This window comes from Cynocephalus volans, chromosome 12 (assembly GCF_027409185.1).
Source record: "Cynocephalus volans isolate mCynVol1 chromosome 12, mCynVol1.pri, whole genome shotgun sequence".
In the NCBI taxonomy this organism is placed as follows: Eukaryota; Metazoa; Chordata; class Mammalia; order Dermoptera; family Cynocephalidae; genus Cynocephalus; species Cynocephalus volans.
The window spans coordinates 9,830,732-9,851,544 of NC_084471.1; the positions used below are offsets into that span (position 1 = coordinate 9,830,732).

General features: G+C 37.0%; 1 protein-coding gene across 3 annotated transcripts in view; it reads left to right on the top strand.

Moving 5' to 3' along the window:
• The window catches only part of SLC25A17 (solute carrier family 25 member 17), a 141,812-nt gene that overhangs the window by 19,781 nt on the left and 101,218 nt on the right, over nt 1-20,813 (top strand). For all 3 annotated transcript variants that reach the window (XM_063075741.1, XM_063075742.1, XM_063075739.1), the window contains exons 2-5: nt 4,278-4,338; nt 6,186-6,252; nt 7,791-7,942; nt 20,190-20,306. In XM_063075741.1, coding sequence (XP_062931811.1) covers nt 4,278-4,338; nt 6,186-6,252; nt 7,791-7,942; nt 20,190-20,306 — 397 coding nt within the window. The remainder of the gene's footprint in view (nt 1-4,277; nt 4,339-6,185; nt 6,253-7,790; nt 7,943-20,189; nt 20,307-20,813) is intronic.

The window sequence follows — 20,813 nt, forward strand, 5'->3', positions numbered from 1 at the left end:
CTAACATAAAATTAATCATTTTAAAGCATTCAGTTCAGTGGTATTTGGTACACTCACAATGCTGTACAACCACCACCTTTATCTCATTCCAAAACATTTCGAATGGATAACAAAATTTGGTATATATATATACAATGGAATATTACTCAGCCATAAAAAGGAATGAAGAATTGATACATGCTACAAGGTAAATAAATCCTGAAAATATTATGCTAAGTGAAAAGAAACCTTTATATGAAATATTCAGAATAGATGCATCCATATAGACAAAAAGCAGATTCGTGGTTGCCAAGGGCTGAGTGAAGGGAAAACTGGGGAGTCCTTGCTTAATGGGTATGGGGTTTTCTTTTAGGGTGATGAATACATTTTGATACATGATAGAGGTGGTGGTTGCACAACATTGTGAATATACTAAATCACTGAATGGTGTACTTTAAAATGGTTAATTCTATATTGTGAATTCCACCTGAATTAAAAAGAAAAAAGCCCCTTGATTTCTTAGATTGGCAAAAAATTCTTAGGCAACCAGAATAGAAGAGAATGCTTAACCCTGAGGGTTTCTATTCTTCTTTCCGTTCTCTTACTTTCTTGTGAGCTCAACTAAGCATTTAAAGGTTGTGTGTTATATTTTATTCAACATATGTAGGTATTTTGTAGCAGGTTATCTGGGTCACCATGTTCCTGGAAATGGAGGCCCACGTTTCAACCTTAAATTTTTAACCCTTACTTTTACTTATGTTTTCTTTTTTATTGTTTGTTTCTTTGGTTTTTTTTGTTTGTTTTTGTTTTGGCTGCTGGCCTGTACAGGGATCCGAACCCTTTACTTTGGTTTTACAACACCATGCTCTAACCATCTTAGCTAACCAGCCAGCCCATACACTTATGTTTTCTAACAATGCCTAGAACAAATCCATTTGTGTGTATATCCTCTCCTTTAGTAGGGTAAAACTGGTATTCTTTTAGTATCCTCCCCTCTCCACAGCTCTCCTCTTCCCTCTGCCCATCTGTTTACTGCTGCTCACCTCCAGAGATTATGGCGAAAAGGTGGGATGGGCATCTGGTAAACTATGACAGTGGTTAACTTTCTGGGTATGGAGTTTCCTGTTCCGACTGAGTGTTGCAAGTCACCTTAAGCAAGTCTGGCTTCCCATATTCAGTTACTACTACCTGGAACTGGAACTGCCTGGCTACTGTTGTTGTGATACTCAGATTGTCACCTGAAAGTCATCCGAAGGCTTCCTTCTTCTTCCCAGTGTTTGTCCCCACTGTGCTAAGGTGGAGCTAAAGTAAAATGGCTGCCTAACTGCAAAGGAACTCTGAGACCAAAAAATGAAGCAAGCAACTCCATAAAGTATTACCAGGAGTTTGTTGATGGGTAACTTACATATGGGAGGGATTGGGCAAGTGATAATCTAGATATTTGCAGCTGCATCGCACAACACCTAGAGGGGGAATTAAGACTTATGATGGACTGACTTAACGACAAAGGTGGAACTATACCAAAGAGAAAATCTGTTGAAATGGGGGATTCCAGGTGCCTTGCAGCCATCTGTTGTTTATCCTAGAGATTGCTTGTGTCACTCCCTGTATCTTACACAAATATAGGATTCTGTTCCTTACTTTGCTTTTGGTTGCTAAGTAACCTGTGCAGGAAAAGATAGTAAATATTAGGACAAAAGCTTCAAAGGCCATGAAGATGGAGTAAGGTCTGACCAACATCCCCACACCTATTACATAACAGTGGTAATCCTATTATGTTAGTTTTCCATTGCTGCTATAAGAAATGACCACAGACTTAGTAGCTTAAAACAACACAAATTTATTATCTGTAGGTCTGTAAGTCAGACTGAGGCAGGTCTCACTGAACTAAAATCAAGATGTCAGCAGAGCTGTTTTCCTTTTGGTAGGCTCTAGGGGAGAATCCATCTCCTTGCCTTCTCCAGCTTCTAGAGGCCACCACATTCCTTCATTAGTGGCCTCTTACCCTGGCCAGCAATGGTGGGTTGAGTACTTCTCACGCTGCATCACTCCCACCTACTCTTCTGTCTCCCACTTCTACTTTTAAGGACTCTTCGATTACATTGGGCCCACTTGTATAATCCAAAATAATCTCCCTATTTAAGGTCAGCTGATTAATAACCTGCTATGTAGTATAACATGTTCACACGTACTGGGAATTAGGATGAGGACACATTCTGCCTATCACACTTTTGCACATTTTGATCTGTGGTTCCTTCTTTCAGAACAGCCTCACTCTTCTATTTATTTATTTATTTTTTGTCTGCCAGTTAGACCGCTTTTTATTTTCTTTGTAATGCCTTTATATATAAATATTTTCTCTTATTATTAGTGATTGGAATGGAGAGGAAATTTTCAGTTGACCCTCTTGATCCAGTCTTTCCAGTACTAATAAATTTTTAAAACCATTATTTTGCTTTATTGATTTGAATTTCCGTATGCCAGTTCTTGAGGAGGTAGGCCAATGAGCTCTTTGGGCTGACCTCTTTATCGTGGTGTTTTACTTTAAGATTTCAAGGTAGGTAGGGCAGGGGCTTCTAGGAAGCTTCAGGTATCTGTTTAAAGCTGGCAGAGAAAGGGGATGGAGGTGGCCCGTTTAGTTGAAAAAGTAGCTTCCAAGTTATGCTTTTCTGCCTGGAGATGCCCAGTCTGCAAAACCCTGCATAGACATGCAGCACTGTGCAGTGGGAAATGAATACCACAACCTTAATAGCTTTCTCTAGCTTTCCAGTCCCCATTTTTCTTGGAAAATGCCTATAAGGTGAGCAAGGATTCTGGAAGCATGGATCTGTAGGATTTGTAAACCTTTGTGGGTCCAGTGTTTCTTGAGACATTGATTCTCATCCAGTCATTACTTAGAAAAGAAGGTTTATGTTGGAGTCATCATAAAGGCAGAAATAACTGAAAGAGTGAATTGAATAAACATTTAATTGAGAATCTGTGATGTGCAAAGACATAAAATGAATATTCACAAATTAACAGAAGAGTTAGATTTTACTATAATTTTCACTGTGATACGGGGGTACTTCAAAAAGGTCATGGAAAGATTTGTATTATCTTTTAAATCTATTTTTCCATGAACTTTTTGTAGTACCCTCGTATAAGTGCTGTGAGAGGGCCATATACAAGTTCTGTGGGAATGTAGGGGGCTGAACAACCAATTGTAACCTGATGAGAAGGGGAGGTTACATTTATTCTGAATTTTGAAGAATACTAATGTTATAATACAGTGTCATCCCTTGTCAAGCAGACTGACATATTTAAATAGTAATAGTCCTAGCAGATTTTCATACTTGTCTTTAAAGTTGATATAGTTTCCACTTGTTATTGTGATTAAAATACTGTGTGTAACCATTGTTAGAACAGTAGCCTAAAACTAGACTTTATACCTGAGGATATGTACCAGTGGGCCTGCATCTGGGTTGGGAACCATAAACCAAACTGAAAGTTTCATGCATGTAATTTCATCCATAAATACATGCTTATGATTTTTATCTAAGGTCTTCTGAATGCAAAGACTGGTTGTTTACCTTTTTTTTTTTTCCCCTGATAATTTGTGTCATTGTTACCTTAGATGAATTTATAGAATTTTTAGCAAAAAGATTGTTCCTATTTTATTTAAAACACAAGCAAACAAAACTATTTTAAAGAACAATATGACTCTTACATACCTTTTCACTTTGTGGTGAATATATTGATTAAGCATAGAGAAAAGAAGTATATATCTATTCAATTACTGGATATTTTGGTTTCAGGGGTTATCAGGGAGTAAGCATGGTAGCTGTAATTGACTTGTAAAAGGTTAAAAATCCATTTACCTGCTATCTTTGACATGTGCCCTAGGTTGCAAACCCCTAAGTTTGTCATTTGCTGGGACCTACTACATTTTCTTTTTCAATATCAGAGAGATACAGAAGAGATTTCTTCTGGAAGATTAAATACTTCTGTTTAAGTATATAGCTGTAGAAGTTTCAACAGTAATCCCAATAGATTAAAATATTATACAAGGGTACTTCAAAAATTTCAGGGAAAAATAGAATTAAAAGATAATACGAGTCTTTCCATGAACTTTTTGAAGTACCTTCATATGTATTTGTTCACTGAAAGTGTGATTAGACTATTGTTGATAATGAACTTTTGTTCATTTAAAAGTGTGGCTCTTGCAGATGTGATTAAAGATTTAAAAAATAAAATAAATAAAAGTGTGGCTCGGTAGGTTGTGATAATGTAATGGCTAAAGCCCTTATCAAACTTTTCAGGGAAGCGTGACAGCAATGACAGTGTTTTTTCCGTTGGATACAGCTAGACTTCGACTTCAGGGTGAGTGTTTATTTATCTTTTATAGTAATCATATTTCAGTTTATTTAGTGTCAAGAAGCAAACATTTTTTCTAGTAAGTTCTGAATTAATATAAGAATATTCTGTTTCTTTAGAGATCCACTATTGTCTATTTTCACTGACTTTAAATAATGGTCATCATTGTTGTTTCCTAATTAGTAGAGAGCGGTTCATGAATGAGTCATAGCCTTAGCCATTTTCTAATCTGAAAGAACCTGAGTGGGCTTGCATTATAACTTTGAATTATTATAATTCTTTCTGATACGCCATATGGCCTTTTTAAAGCACAGAGTAAAGATTTCTTGAGTGAGGTAGTTTTTCTCGGGGGTGGGGAGGGAAACATAGTGGAGCCACATACCCACTGTCATTGCTAATCTAGGTGTGTAGTCATCATTTGCCCTTCAGCTTTATAGGACTCTGCAACTCACTATAATTCTTGCTTGTTTTTTGCTCAGTTTTTTTTAGCTTGGAATTATAAACCTTTGTGAGAACTTACAAGAAGAGGTGAATAAGATTAGTTTTGAATATAATTCAAAGATTCAACCCTTTGTGCCTACTATTTTTTGGTTAATTCTACAGTTTTGGGATAGGTAATAATTTCATATGATTCAAAGAGCAAAATATATAAAAAGATGTACAGTGCAGTGAAAACTCTCACTCTAGTCTGCCCCTACCCCCCTCTCCTCTGCACTGCAGGTAACATCTTTATTAATTTCTTGAACAGCCTTGCAGGCTTTTTTTATGTAATAACAAACAAATAAGAACACGTATTGTTAATTTTCTCCCTTATGCCAAAAAGCATGCTTTACACATTGTTCTGTACCTTGCATTTTTCACTTAATGGTGTGTTTTAGATGCCTTCCAAATCAGCACATTGGGAACTTCTTCATCCTGTCTTACTGTAGAGTGTTCTATGATGTGTATGCACCATAACCTGGTTACCTTTCCCCTGTTGTAGATTCTTGGGTTATTCCCACTTTTTTGTAATGATATAAGAATAGATGTGTTCATATACCTCTTTGTTTCTATAAATTCTATGGGGTAAATTTCCAGATGTGGGATAACTGGATCAAAGGATAGATATATTTGTAATTTTGATAGTTATTGCCAGATTGCCTTCTACAGGGGTTTACAAATTTGCCATCCCATAAGCCATACCAGTACCAATTTTAATTCTTAGGAAATTGGTTAATTTCTACATTTTTATGTTCTCAAGTTATTTTTCAAGTGTGAATAGGATATTTGAAGTTAATTGAGGTGAATTTTGTGTTCAGTGAGAATGCCAGGCAAAGCAGAGTTCTCATCTTTTTGAGACCTTTTGTTTTTTAGATTAGGAGACAGAGCATAAGACTAAAATTTAAGAGACTTGAGCTTTAATCCTGGTTTTCTTGCCAACCATATGTGTTCTTTACAGCTTCTATGTCTGTAGCCTTTTCTGTAAAAGGAGGATAGTAATTTTATTTTCTGTCTTACTTTGTAAGGTGATAAGATAAAAAATTAGAATATATATATATTGCTTTGAAAAAAATGAGAACATTATGAAATATAAGAAATAAATTTCTCCTGTGACATCTTTTACTTTGGAAATTAGGAATCAAGCTAAAATGCTTCCTGGTTCATGTATAACAGATGAAATCCAAGGAATCTACAGTTAGGAGGTTAGCACATGGTCACACAAGAGGATCATTAAGTTCTGAGATAAACTAGGGAGCTCAAAGAGTAGGATGACATTGTTCAGGTGAGGCAAATGGCATTTCAGAGAAACTTGCTGATGCTGAAGATAGTAATTCTCAAAGGCTTTAGTAAACATATACTCTTTGATCTTGTAGTTGATGAGAAAAGAAAGTCCAAAACTACACACATGGTGCTCCTGGAGATCATTAAAGAAGAAGGCCTGTGAGTACTACTACATTTCATATTTGTTACACAAAGCAACTTGTTAGGAGATTCATGTGCCTCCAGTACACCTACACTCGCTATCCATTCTTATTGCCCTATAGTGTTGTGGATTTGTAATTACCTGACTAGTAAATACATACTTGTTTTCAATTCCTTAAAGACCTGTGATTAACCATTTGTTCTTGATTATGGAGTCTTCTATGAAACCAGTGCTTTGTTTTATGTACAGTAAATTGAAGAACATAATATTTGTTTAGTTCATTCCTATCAGATGCATTCAGACAGATTATATACCTTTGAAAAAATTTTTTTTATTTGGAAATAATTTCAAATTTACAAAAAGTTGCAAAACTGAAATTAGTACAAAGAACACCAGTATATGCTTTACCCAAATTCATCTGTTGATAACATTTTTTCCCATGTGTTTTCCTGTTTGTGCTCATGCACTCTCCCTCATTCCCGCTTCTCTTTATTACACACACACACACACCCCACACACATATAAATTTTTTCAAAATTACATGAGAAAAAGTTATATACATCAAAGCTTTTTACCCCTATGACATTGACACTTTTAAAGAATACAGTACCCCACACACACTTTATTTTTAAATAAAATGCTTCTCATTTTAAGTTTGCTTCATGTTTCTTTATGATTAGATTGAAGTTATGCATTCTCAGCATTGATGATATTGTGTCCTTCTCAGGGTATCACATCTGGAGTCACATATTGTCCACGTGCCCTTCATTGGTTAATTATGATTTCTTAAATTTGATTTAGTCACTGTATAGTTATTTTTTTCTTCCTTTGCAACTATATGCAATGTATGAGTAGATACTTTAAGGTAATGCAAATACCCTGCTCCTCATCAAAATTGCTCCCCGAAATTTACCATGAAGTTGCAAAATGATGATTTTCCAACTCCAGCATTGCCTCCACATTTACCAGTCTTGGCATTCTACTGTAAGCAGGAGCCTCACCTTCACCCTTATTTATTAATTAATCAAATTATTATTGGTATGGACTCAAATTCATATTTTTTCAAATGTTTACAATTGATTAGCATAATTAATTATTTTGGTGTTCAAATTGTCCTAGGTTTGGCCTTTCAGTCTGGTTCCTGTACCCTTCTGACATGCCCCCATCATTTTTTTTGTTTTCGCACTTATTTTCTATAATTTCTTCATTTTTAATGTTCTTGCCCTGTAATAAAACACGAATGATGCTATATCAACTACGAGTCATGAGGAAATTGTCTCCAGTTTTACATAGTAATGATACTAAAGGAAATTGAGGAAGAAAAATCAGTAAATCAATTACTGACTTTGTGCTGTTTTTTTGGTATCATTAATGCTAGAAAAGATATTTTGATCTGGACATCTTTCAGAATATAAGGTGTGTTTACAGTTTGGAGTCCATTGCAGTGTAAGAGTGAATCTTGAGATGTCATGATCAGGCTTTTCTAGAACTTCTCTGCCAATTTCTGATGGCTTTTGTCCATGACCTTTACTTTGCTTGTTGTGTTTTTCCCTAGCTTGGCACCATATCGAGGGTGGTTTCCAGTTATTTCCAGTCTCTGCTGCTCCAACTTTGTCTATTTCTACACTTTTAATAGCCTCAAAGCAGTCTGGGTCAAAGGTCAACATTCTACTACTGGAAAAGATCTGGTAATTGGATTTATTGCAGGTAACAAGGTTTTCTGAGTGTAAAATGTTTTTATATTTTAATATTTGTCTTGTGGTCCATATGTCCTCTAACAGGTTATTTTAGCACAAAGTAATGCTATGAAGAATATAGTCAGGTTTTTGAGTTGGTGGTTTTTTTATTGTAGTAAAAAATGCGTAACATAAAATGTACCATCTTAATCATTTTAAGTGTGAGTTTAGTAGTGTTAGGTATATTCGCATTGTTGTGAAACAGATCTCCAGAACTTTTTTATGTTGAAAACCTGACATTATAACCATTAAATGAACTCCCCTTATCTCCTTCCCCCAGCTTCTTGTAACCACCATTCTACTTTCTGTTTCTAAGGATTTGACAACTTTAAATATTTCATATAAGTGCAGTCATTGTACAGTATTTATCTTTTTGTGACTGGCTTATTTCACTTAGTATAATGTCCTCAAAATTCACCCATGATGTAGCGTATGACTTGATTTCCTTATTTATTTATTTTTTTGGCTGAATAATATTCCTTTGTGTATATCACATTGTGTTTATCCATTCATCTGTTAATGGACACTTGGGTTGCTTCCACCTCTTGGCTATTGTAAATAGTGCTTCTGTGAACATGGAAATGCAAATATCTCTTTGAGAGCCTGCTTTCAATTCTTTTGGATATATATCTAGAAATGGCATTGCTGGATCATATGTAGTTCTATGTTTATTTTTTTCAGGGACCTCAATACGGTTTTCCATAGCAGTTTTAACATTTACAGTCCCATAAACGGTACACAGAGGTTGAAATTTCTCCACATCTTCAACAATGCTCGTTATTTTCTGTTTTATGATAGTAGCCATCCTGACGGATGTGAGGTGATAATCTCATTGTGATTTTGGTTTGCATTTCTCCGGTGATTAGTGATGTTGAACATCTTCTCATAGTCTTGTTAGCATATCATCTTTGTAGAAATGTCTACTCAAGTCCTGTGCCCATTTTTTAATTGAGTTACTTGATTTTTTGTTCTTGGGTTGTCGGAGTTCTTTATGTGTGTTATAATGAAAAATATATGTCATCTTTCTCCCTGGTTCCTGGCTTGGCTCCTAAAACCGTTGGAATTTCCTGAGTGGTGGTGTTTTTTGTTATTCTTAATAAGCCCCATTCAACCATGAGTTTATGCTAATAAGGTGACTGTTGTTGGGCCCCTAAATAGCTTCAGGATGGGGCCTTATAACCAGAAGAACCAACCATATGATTAGAGGGGAACAGAGAGGGGCTGAAGATTGAGTTCATTCACCAATGGCCAATGATTTAATCATACCTATGTAATGAATCCTCCATGAAAACACCTATATAATGGGATTCAGAGAGCTTCTGAGTTAGTGAACACATCGAAGTACCAGGAGGGTGTTATGCCCAGTAAGGATATAGAAGCTCTGCACCTCTCCCCCCTCTCTATGCATCTTGTCCATTTAGCTGTTCCTAAGTTGTATCCTTTACAGTAAATTGGCCATGGTAAGTAAAGCACTTTGCTGAGTTCTGTGAGCCTTTCTAGCAAATTATTGAACCTGAGGAGTAAGTCTTGGGAACCCCTCGATTTGTAGCTGGTTGGTTAGAAGTATGAGAGGCTCAGTACTCACAACTGGTGTCCCAAGTGGAGCAGTCTTGTGAGATGGAATCCTTAAATCTATGGTGATGCTAACTCCAGATGATTAATGTTAGAATTGAATTGAATTGTTGGATATCCAGTCAGTGTCCAGAGAGTTGGAGAAGTGGTGTTGGAAAAGATACCATGTATTTGGCGTCAGGAGGAAAAAAGACTCTCAGTTGGGGTATTTGATGTTTTGTTGTTGAGTTATAAGAGTTTTTTATATATTCTGGATATTAACCTCTTATCAGATATGCGATTTGCAAATATTTTTTACCATTCCATATATTGCCTTTCACTCTGTTGACTGTGTCCCTTTGATGCACAGAAGTTTTTAAGTTTGGTATCATCCTCTTTGTTTATTTTTGCTTCTGTTGCCTATGTTTTTGGTGTTATACCCAAGAAATCATTGCCAAGTTCAATCCTTGTGTTTTCTTCTAGCAGTTTTATAGTTTTAGGTCTTATGTTTAGGTCTTTAATCCATTTCGAGTTAATTTTTGTATGTGGTATAAGATAAGAGTTTAACTTATTCTTTTGCATGTGGGTATCCAGTTCTCCCAGCATCATTTGTTGAAGAGACTGTCCCATTCCCCGTTGAGTGGTCTTGGCACCCTGATCAAAAACCATTTGACCGTATATGTGAGGATTTATTTTGGGGCTGACTTGGCTTACTTTTATCTTTTTAATCCAGAGAGGAAGATCAGTTGTCCCTGTTTGGCAGCCCATACCCAGAATTTATAGAAATTAAGATCTCTTTTTTTAAAAAATGGAATTATAATACCTTCCCTACTTTCCATGATTTTTTTTGACTGAGGTTCTTGTGAGACATTTAATGAACAGGAGTATCTACATAATTTGCAGGACCCAGTACGAAAGGAAAACACAGGGGCCTTGGTTCAAAATTTATTAAGCATTTCTAGTCTGTGACACCAGAGCATTAAACCAAAGGTGGCACAGGTTGCATGTCTGTGAAGCCTGCCCTGAGTGTGAAAGCATTTAGTCAGTTGTGACAAAGGTATTTTAGTGCTGTAGTTAGTATCATAAGACTTGTTAATGCTTTAGGGGTTCATAGAAGGAAGAGATGTCACTTTTAACTGGCAGGTATCTGCTTGTAGAAAGCAGTGGCTCTTGAAGTGAGCCTTAGCAGGATCAGTAGCATTTTTAAGTGAATAGAAGATGGTTTCCTGATAGTATGGTAGGAAATTGAGAAAATGCAGGACAATGCTTGGAACAGTGAGCCCTCTAGTTAGTGAGTGAAGTTAGTATAGTAACGTGAATGATAAGATGAGTAGGAGCCAGAGTTCAGAGGACTTTGGATTCGTGTCATCTGAGACTTTAGAAGTGCTAGGGAGCCATGAACCTGATGCTGTGAATATTTAGTCATTGTGTGTCTCCATGCAGTAGAATATGAACTCCGTAAGAGCAGGTATGTTTTATAACGTATACCCCTTCTTGTAATGTTCCCTGGCATGTAGTAGATGCTCACTAAATACTTGCTGAGTGACCAAAATGTTTATTGAATTAAATAGTCATGGTCTTATTAAAGAGGCAGAAAGAAGGTAGATGTCTTTCCTATGATTTTTTTGTGTTTATCTATTTCAGTTTGTAACTAATTTATTTAAATGTTACACATTTAGTTTTAATATTTTATGGAATCACTTTTTGATATTCTTTGAGAAATTACTAATTTGGAGGCCACGCAGTTGAATAGTGTAAATATCCACTTGAAATTAAAGTTACTTGACTAGAAAATAGTTACCAGGCAAGAAGTATTCATGGCCCCCGAGTTCTTTTATCCACCTGTACTGAGGCCACTGCTCTGTTTTTTTGGTTTGGTCTCTGAGCCTTTCTTCTGCTTAATATTCTCATCTTAGTCTTAGGTTGATTTTGATCTAATTAACTTTCAGTTGGATCAATTTTCACATAAAGAGTATAATGTACAGGATTTTATTCTCAGAGGAAATTAATGAATAGTTGTAGGTAAATAACTCAGGATAGAAATCTAGGAATCATCATAGGCTCTTTGTGCCCTCTCATCTGCTTGGTCATCAAGAACCATTGGTCTATCTTCTAAATATCTTGCGCGCGCACGCGCGCATGTGTGCGTGCGTGTGTGTGTGTGTGTGTGTGTGTGGCCGGCCGGTACAGGGATATGAACCTATGACCTTCATGTTATAAGGCTGCACTCTAACCAACTGAGCTAACCAGCCAGCTCCTTATCTCTTAAATATCTCTTTAGTCCATTCCCTCTTCTCTATATCCATAGCTGTTTCCTAAAATTAAGTCTCATTATCTCTCGCCAGTACAATTGTACTAGTCTGATCTTGCCTTTGAGGTCTTCTTCACTAATCCATTTTGCACAGTCCTGCCCAGGTAGCCTTTCTAGGAGAATAGTTTTCAAACAGTGTCATGACTTGAACTCAAGCTTGAGATTTATTCACTTGAGGAAAAATATCACAATAGATTCTGTACAGAAAGAACCTTTTTTACATTATTGCAACAAATGGCAATCTAGTATTGTCTTCTGTTCTCAAGACCAATTATTTGTAATACCTTGATTTTAATACATTTTAGATTACTGTAGTTTATATGTATTTGCATTTAAAAGGTTATGACTCGCTGTTGGGGACTAACTCATATAACTTTCCATGAAACTACTAATTCGTGGACTATATGATAAAATCTTGTGCTTTTTGTTCAAAGTTGTTTATTTGCTGTGTCTGACATCCCATTATCCACCAAGTACACACCACCCCTTGTTATTCTCTCACTGTGCCCTGCTTGTTCTTCTTTCTGTATTTCTCTGTTTCTGTTGCTTATAACAGAATATCTGAAACTGGGTAATTTACAAAAAAATAAAATTTATTTCTTACAGTTTGGGAGCCTGGGAAGTCTACAGTTCAAGGGGTGTATCTGTTGAGGGCCTTCTTGGTGGTAACTCTCTATAGCAATGCAGTGTCCTGGTGACCAGGATATCACATGGCGAGAATTACAAGAGCAAGAGAGCTAACTTTCTCACTCTCTCTCCTTATAAAGCCATCAGAACCACACCCATGACAACCCGTAAAACCATCAACTCATTACTCTGTGAGTGAATCAACCCGTTCATGAGGGCACAGTCCTCATAATCCAATCACCTATTAAAGACCCCACCTTTCAGATACCATAATTAGATTTCCACCCTTTTAACACTGTTACAATAGAGGTCAAGTTTTCAATACATGAACTTTTGGGGGGCACATTTGACTCATAGCGCTTTCTAACTCTTATCACAGTTTATAATTACAGTAGACTCCCCCATACCTAACACAGCTGGACTGGCATAGTAGGGCAGCTATTTTTTTAAAAAGTCAATTAAAGTAGATAATATCATATATAGCCTACTTAAGTATTTTATTTTAACTTAAAATGTATAAGTATGTACTCCTCCAATTTTTTTTATTGTATGGCTAAGGCATATGTGTTCACTGATGGGAGTTCTGTGCTTTTTTTCTTACATAACCCATACCTATAATGTTTTGCCTATAGTAACAGATACAACTGGCATAAACAGGTTGGAGTTGAGTCGTAATTCACTCTTAGTAAGCGTAAAACTCAGTGGATAATAGTTGAAGAGTGTCGGCTTACTAGCGAGTAGCCTCCTGGTCACAAGCATTCAGTGTGCTGTGGCATCTGTCAGTATGTCTTATGAAGGAAAGGAGAACATAGGTTTACCTGGTGAGTCCATTATGTGGAGCTCGCTAAAAGAGATCCCACTGTAATAATCCTGAAATGTCTTCTTGAGTGGGTGAAAAAGCGTGGAATTACAGTCGACATGCAGAGGGAGCTCGTGGATCTGTGTCAGTTGTGAGCATCATCTGTTTCGTGCCTTGTCACGAGAAATGGTCAAGACCTGCTCTTCTAAAACCCGAATCTAATTGTGTTATCCCCTGCTTAATACCCTTCAGTGTCTGGCCCTTGCACTTAGCACGGTACCCTCAGCATTTACATACCACTGTTTACAGGGTGAAAGCCTGACATACAAGATCTGCTAGGGTACTACTTACTCTCTAGTTTGATCTTTACTAATCTTCACTTGATCTTTACTGCAGATGCCACAGGGCACTGAATGCAGTCATGTGTTGCTTCACAATGGGGGTACATACTGAGAAATGTATCATTAGGCGATTTTGTCATTGTGCAAACGTCACAGAGTGTACTTACACAAACCTAGATGGTATAGCCTACTATACACCTAAGCTATATGGTAGAGCCACCGTCGTATGTGCAGTCCATTGTTGACCGAAACGTTATGCAGCACATGACTATACTGGTAAGGAGGAGGCTACTCACTAGTACACCCATGCTCTTCTACTTCTAGCCACCAAGTTTTACGCTTACTGAGAGTGAATTATGTCTTTTCTCCAACCTGCTTATGGCAGTTGTATCTGTTATTGTAGGCAAAGCATTACAGGTATGGATATAATCCTCCCGTGCCAAACTGTGACTATACCAAGACGTTTAGTACCTTCATTCTTCTACAGCGACTGTGGTCTGTCTGAAAGTCTTACTCTTTTTCATCTTATTAACCTATTCATCCTTTTATTCTCAGCTATCTCTTCTTCAGGAATCCTTCCCTGTTTCCCATATTCACTACCCCCAGGTTTCATTCTGGGTTAGGTGCTCTTACTCTGTACTCCAACATGGCACCTACCTTTGTCTTCATGCTTACTCTACTATATAATAATAAGTCTGCATGTGCTTCTTTATTTTTTACTGGACAATAACTTCCTTAAAGGCAGAGATTACATTTTTGTTATCTCTGCATCCCCAGTGTCTTAGCACACTGCCTGGTACATAGAAGGTGCTGATTAAATGTTGAATGGATTAATTAAATTTAAAGGACTGCTCCTCCTATTGTCCTTTTACCAAATGGCAACTCTCGTCTTCTCGTTGCCCTACCAAAAATCCTGAATTTATCTTCTTTCTTTCTGACCCCACCTCCTATCCATAAGCAAATCCTATTACCTCTTTCTTCATATGGTATCCAGAATTCATCGACTCCTGTACACTACCACATGAGTCCCAACCACCATCAAATCTTGCCTGAATTATCTTCAGAGCCTCCTAACTGATCTTCTGCTTCCTCCTTGGCCCCTTCAGTCTGTATTCAGCACAGCATCCAGTGTGATTATGTTAAAATGTAGGTGAGATCATATCATTTCTCTGTTCAGAGCCTTTCACTTGCTTCCCATCTCACTCAGTAAAGGCCAGTCCTTACCTTGTCCTACAAAGCCCTGCATGACCTGGCCCTCCTATTCTCTTCATGCACACTGCCGCAGCCACCCTGGCCTCTTTTCTCCTCCCTGAACACTCCTGGCTTGCGTCTGCCTGTGTACCTGCTGTTTCCTCTGCCTGGTGACTGCACAGTTAACTCCTTCTCCTCCTTTAAGGTTTCTCCCTAAATGGTCACATTGTCTAAAATGGTTCCCCTTTCTAGCCCCCAATACTCTCTATTCCCCTTCTGTGCTTAAAGTTTGTCCTTAACCCTTATTCTCTGAAATACTACATGTTTTACTTATTTATCTTGTTTATTGTCTGTCGTACCCCATTGGACTGTAAGCTTTATGAGGACAGAGATTTTTCATTTATTATTATTATTTTTAAAATTTTTTTATTTTTTAAAAGATGACCGGTAAGGGATCTTAACCCTTGACTTGGTGTTGTCAGCACCACACTCAGCCAGTGAGCCAACCGGCCATCCCTATATAGGGATCCAAACCTGTGGCCTTGGTGTTATCAGCACCACACTCTCCCGAGTGAGCCACGGGCTGGCCCTTCATTTTTTATTTACTCCTGTATCCTCAGCACCTAGAACCTGGCTTAGCACATAGTAGACACACAATTGATGAGCAGGCTATAAAGGAATGACTTGTGGAAGGGGTACTAGAAAAAGTTTTCTATAGTAACCAAAGGAATTGGGCCAGGATTACAATTTGTTTACTGCATCTAAAGTATATATTAAGTCATTTCAGAATTGCTAATTCATTCTTGGGGGTGGGTGGAGATGGGGAGGGAGCATATACTAAGTTTCATATTTGTTTCCAGTGGCTGATATCAATAGTGTTTAATATCAATAAAAATAAATATTCTTAACAGCTATCGGAAAAAATAGGCCATTGGAGTGAAAATGAAATTCTGTCTTTTGAGATTTTAAAAAATAAAGTGAATAATCACATGATGATTAGATCAGTGGTTCTCAGCTGAGGCTGACTTTGACCCACAGGGAACATATGGCCATGTCTAGATACATTTTTATCTATGGTACTGGCATCTAGTGGGTAGAGGCCAGGGATACTGCTAAACATTCTACACAACAGTCCCATGCACACAACAAAGAATTAGCCAGCCCAAAATGTCAGTATTGTCACAGTAGAGTGACCCTGGGTTGAAGAATTTTATAATCTTTTGTAATTCTGAGATTTTCTTATTATAGGTCCTCTCTTTTTCTGAAGGTGGGGAATTCCTTGGAAATTTTGTGAGTTTTAAACTGATCTTGATAGCGTGTTTTTATATCTTAATACAAGGATACTTTTTTAAAAATCATGGAAAAACAGAATTAAAAGATAATATGAATCTTTCCATGAACTTTTTGAAGTATCCTCATATATACATATTCTTACAGTAATTAGAACAGCTTTTCCTCTTCCTGCTATGAGCCCTGTTGTATTATAATTACTGTAGAAATGAGTTTTATTATCTCCAAGAAGAACTAGGAGCAGCATTATTGCTATTCAAATCTGCTTGAAAGAAATTAAGAGAGAAATGTAATAAAACAAACAAAATTCTGCTTGAAACTTAGAAATTTATTATTTATTGTATTTTCACAGAAAAAAATAATAAATAGAGCCCATAAAGCTTAATACTCTGGGGAAGAATTTGGGAACAGAACCTTACAGATAACTTAAATGAAGAAGACACTTGACATTTTTATGAAAGTGGAATTTTTACCAATAACTGTTTTGAACGCAGGTGGTTTTATCATTGTTGTGACAGTTCAAAAACCATTTTCTGCCCTTGGGCTTTAACTTAAAACTGACAAGACAGGTTTGTTCCTGTTGTGTATCAAGTTGCATTCCCTCCTGAAGATTCAAAGGGTTAGATTTATGGCCATTCTCTTGTATCTGTGATCATTGTACATATTTCCCAGAAGTACATACCCAACTAGCATACTTCATTTTTGTTTTCTGTCAGTAACAAGAGACTCACTGCTGGTAAAACTACTTGTTTTCAAGACTTCGGAAGTAAATAGTTGTGTTTCAATTATTCCTTGAGTCAGTGAATAATTTTAGTATGATCAGTTACTGTTCTTTATCTCTTAATTTTGGTCTTGTTTACTGGTAAATGATTTGTTACCTCCCAAAAAGAAAATAGAATCATAGACAATAGAATTAGAAGAAAAACAATCTCCTGTCCTTAGGTAGATAAGGTATTAATTAGTATTTCCATCTTAGAGCTGAAGTTATATCCATAGCTTGGAATCGGTAGAAATGTTTTCTACCCAGGATTATAAATAAGCAGACGGTTTTCTTTATCCTTTGGGCCAGTCAGGCATTATTAAGAGTTGGAATCAGTAATCATTAATGTCTTGTGCTGTGTTTCTCCTCAGTTGAATGTTGTCTCTTGCTTGATTATAAACTTTGCAAGTTTTAGCATAGTTTTGGATTCTCAAGTATTTTTGAGTGTCTTTTCCCAGAACTCATAAAATTATAGTGGTCAAAAAGTACCTCTCTGTCTATTTTGGCTTAGAGGATGAAAAAAGTACTTGAACTTTTCATATAAAAAAGCCTTGAAAAGCAAAATGTTTTTACAAGGACTTTATATTCTCTCATTTAAATAATGTGGTTCATTTTTTTCGTACTAGAGGTTTTTCTCAGAATCATTTCAGTGTTTCAGCTTGTGTTAATAGTGGGGATATGAAAGCCAAATTTTAAATAATGGTTAAATCTTAATCTTTGCTGCATTGCCTCTTAAGCATTTTGTGTGCCTACCTCTTGAATAGAACATGAAAGAAATTTTTTTTTTTTTTTTTTTTTTTAAAGATGACCGGTAAGGGGATCTTAACCCTTGACTTGGTGGTGTCAGCACCACGCACAGCCGGTGAGCAAACCGGCCATCCCTATATGGGATCCGAACCCGCGGCCTTGGTGTTATCAGCACCACACTCTCCTGAGTGAGCCACGGGCCAGCCCAAAAATGCACTTTTTTTTTTTTTTTTGGTGGCTGGCCAGTATGGGGATCTGAACCCTTGACCTTGGTGTTATAACACCATGCTCTAACCAACTGAGCTAACCGGCCATGAAAGAAATTTTTATTTCTAAAGAATTTATTTAATGGGCAGTGTATTTAATTTGTTTAGAAAGTGCCTTTAGAACTGTGCCTTTAGTTCTAAAGTGCCTTTAGAACTGTGCCTTTCTGCAGGGTCCCTGGAAGCTTGTGATTGCCTGTCTTCCTTTTCATCTTGAAAAATATCTAGTAGACCTTTCAGTAGCACTTTCTAGTTTGATGTTCCTGGCTGTTGATTTTTCTCTGTTAAGTGAAGTGCGCATTGCATTGAATAGGAATATTCTCATAATGCTCCTAAGAGAGAGGTAGCAAAATATCGTTTGCAACTGTATGCAACAAATGAAAAAATTGAATTTTATTTATTTATTTAGGCAGCTGGCTGGTATGGGGATCCAAACCCTTGACCTTGGTGTTATCAGCACCACACTCTGAGCTAATCAGCCAACCCAAAACTGAATTTTAATCTCTTGGCTGTTTCACCAAGTTTATCCTTGATGAGATTGTGTCTTCTGTATACAGGTTGAGTATCCCTTATCCTAAATGCTTGGGACCAGAAGTGTTTCAGATTTTGGAGTATTTGCATATGCATAATGAGATATCTTGGGGATGGGATCCAAGTCTAAACATAAAATTCATTTATGTTTCAGATACACCTTATACACATAGCCTGAAGATAATTTCTTACAGTGTTTTCAATAATTTTGTACATGAAACCCATGACCTGTCACATGAGGTCAGGAATGGAATTTTCCACTTGTGGCGTCATGTTGGTGCTCAGAAAGGTTCAGATTTTAGATTTTGGAGCATTTCAAATTTCAGATTTTCAGATTAGGGATGCTCAACCTGAAGTATGTTTTGAGATTCCTTAAATCGAAACATTTTTGGTCCACTTTTGTTTAAATGACTTTTAGTAAAAGATTTCTCTTCCTTAGGACTGTGCCTCTTGGTTCTTCAGAAAGTGACTAGAGTCCGACAGTTCTGTGTATGCTTGTTTGCTGAGTTTGTTCATTGGTTCATTTGTTCGATCACAGTAGTCCCTTCCCCACAGTTTCACTTTCCGAGGTTTCACCTGACTTGTATTAAAATATATTGTTATAATTTTCTTTTTTTTTTTTTTATGAAGAAATGAAATTTATTTCTTATAGTTTTAGAGGCTGGGAAGTCCACGATCCGGGGGCATATCTGGTGAAGGCCTTCTTGGTGTGACTCTCTACAGCAACAGATTATCACATAGCAAGAAGGGCTAGAGCAAGAGAGACATAATTTTCTATTTTATTGTTAGTTATTGTTTTTAGTCTCTTACTATGACTAATTTATAAATTAATTTATAAATTAAACTTTATTGTAAATGCATAAATATAGAAAAATACATGGTACATATCGGGCTCAGGTTCAGGCATCTACTGGGGTCTTGGAACATAACCCCCACAGATAAGGGGGGACTATTATATTTATTTAACAAATACTTGTAAAGTATATACCATGTGTCAGGCACTTTGTTACATTTCTGTCTGGTATTTTTTTTAATCATTTCAGGACTGATGAGGAATGGTTTAATATCTCACGATGGTGTTAAATTGGGATCATGTATTTTCAGAAAAGAAGCACCTGGCTCATTGTATTGTTCCACCCTGAGACAACCTTGGGGGCCCAAGATCCCCATCCTTAAGCTTGTAAGGATTGTGATGCTTGTGAAGCTATTTCAGGTGTTTTGTCACACTTCATAGCTGCTGCTTGCTGCCTGCCTATCCTAATTCTCTAAGCAATAAGGGACTCTTCAATGAGCTTCTAGTCCCTGTTGAAGCACTTTGAAATATCACCACTTTCTCCCACCTGTTATCCATTGTACCAGATTCATATTCACTTAAAACCATGTGAGCTACTCATGTGAGAGTTGTAAATTGTGTTTTATCTGATATTGCCATAGACTTAGCACGTTATTAATAAGCCACTTCCTCTCTATAAAGCTGTTATTTAAAAATTATATTTAAAACTATATCACAATTGCTACTTTGAATGCTGTATAAATTGACAAGTAGATTGCCTCCTGTTACACCAATAAGGAAACTTACTACTTTTTTCACTTGGAGAGGTGCTGCTGCCAGCCATTTTGCTATCCAAATTGCTTCTAACAATAGTGGCTTCTGTTGTACCCTGACACAAAGAGACACCTTACCCTGTATTTCTCAGGAAGTCAGTGGCAGAGGTGTAAATGAAATATTGGTGTGTAGCTGTAAGACAGCAAAGTTTAAAAGGTTACATTTTGCTTTCCCTATGTCTCTCCCTCTTTCCTTTTAAAGGAGTGGTGAACGTGTTGCTGACGACTCCACTCTGGGTTGTAAACACCAGACTGAAGCTCCAAGGGGCAAAATTTAGGAATGAAGACATTGTACCAACCAACTACAAAAGTATTGTTGGTAAGTGTCTTCTTGGCTGAGTTCCTCTTGAAGGGTTTTCTTCCTTCTTTGTATCTGGAATCTATTGCCATGGTAAAGCTACATAACAAACAACCTCAAATCTCAGTATCCATTGATAAGCATTTGTTTAGCTCATGTATCTAGGTTAACAGTGATTTGACTCATTTAGGTGACCCCAGCCTGAGAGTCTCAGCTCCATGTCTCTCATCCTCTTCCTGGGACCAGCCTGAGCATATTCTTATGGTGATAGCGAAAACACAGGAGTATGGACCCAATTGTGCAAGAATATTTCAAGCCCCTCTTTGCACCTTCTGACATCCTAATGGCCAGAGTCATCTCATGGCCAAGCCCAGACAAGGGGTAGAGAAGTATACTGCTCCCAAGGAGTGTAGCTAGGAGGGGGTGAGCATTTTTGAAGAATAACCTATTATACTTGTTTTGGTGGAGTTGTCTTTGGATATAGAGACCAGATTGGTATCTGATATTTTTGAGACTCTGCAATTTAAT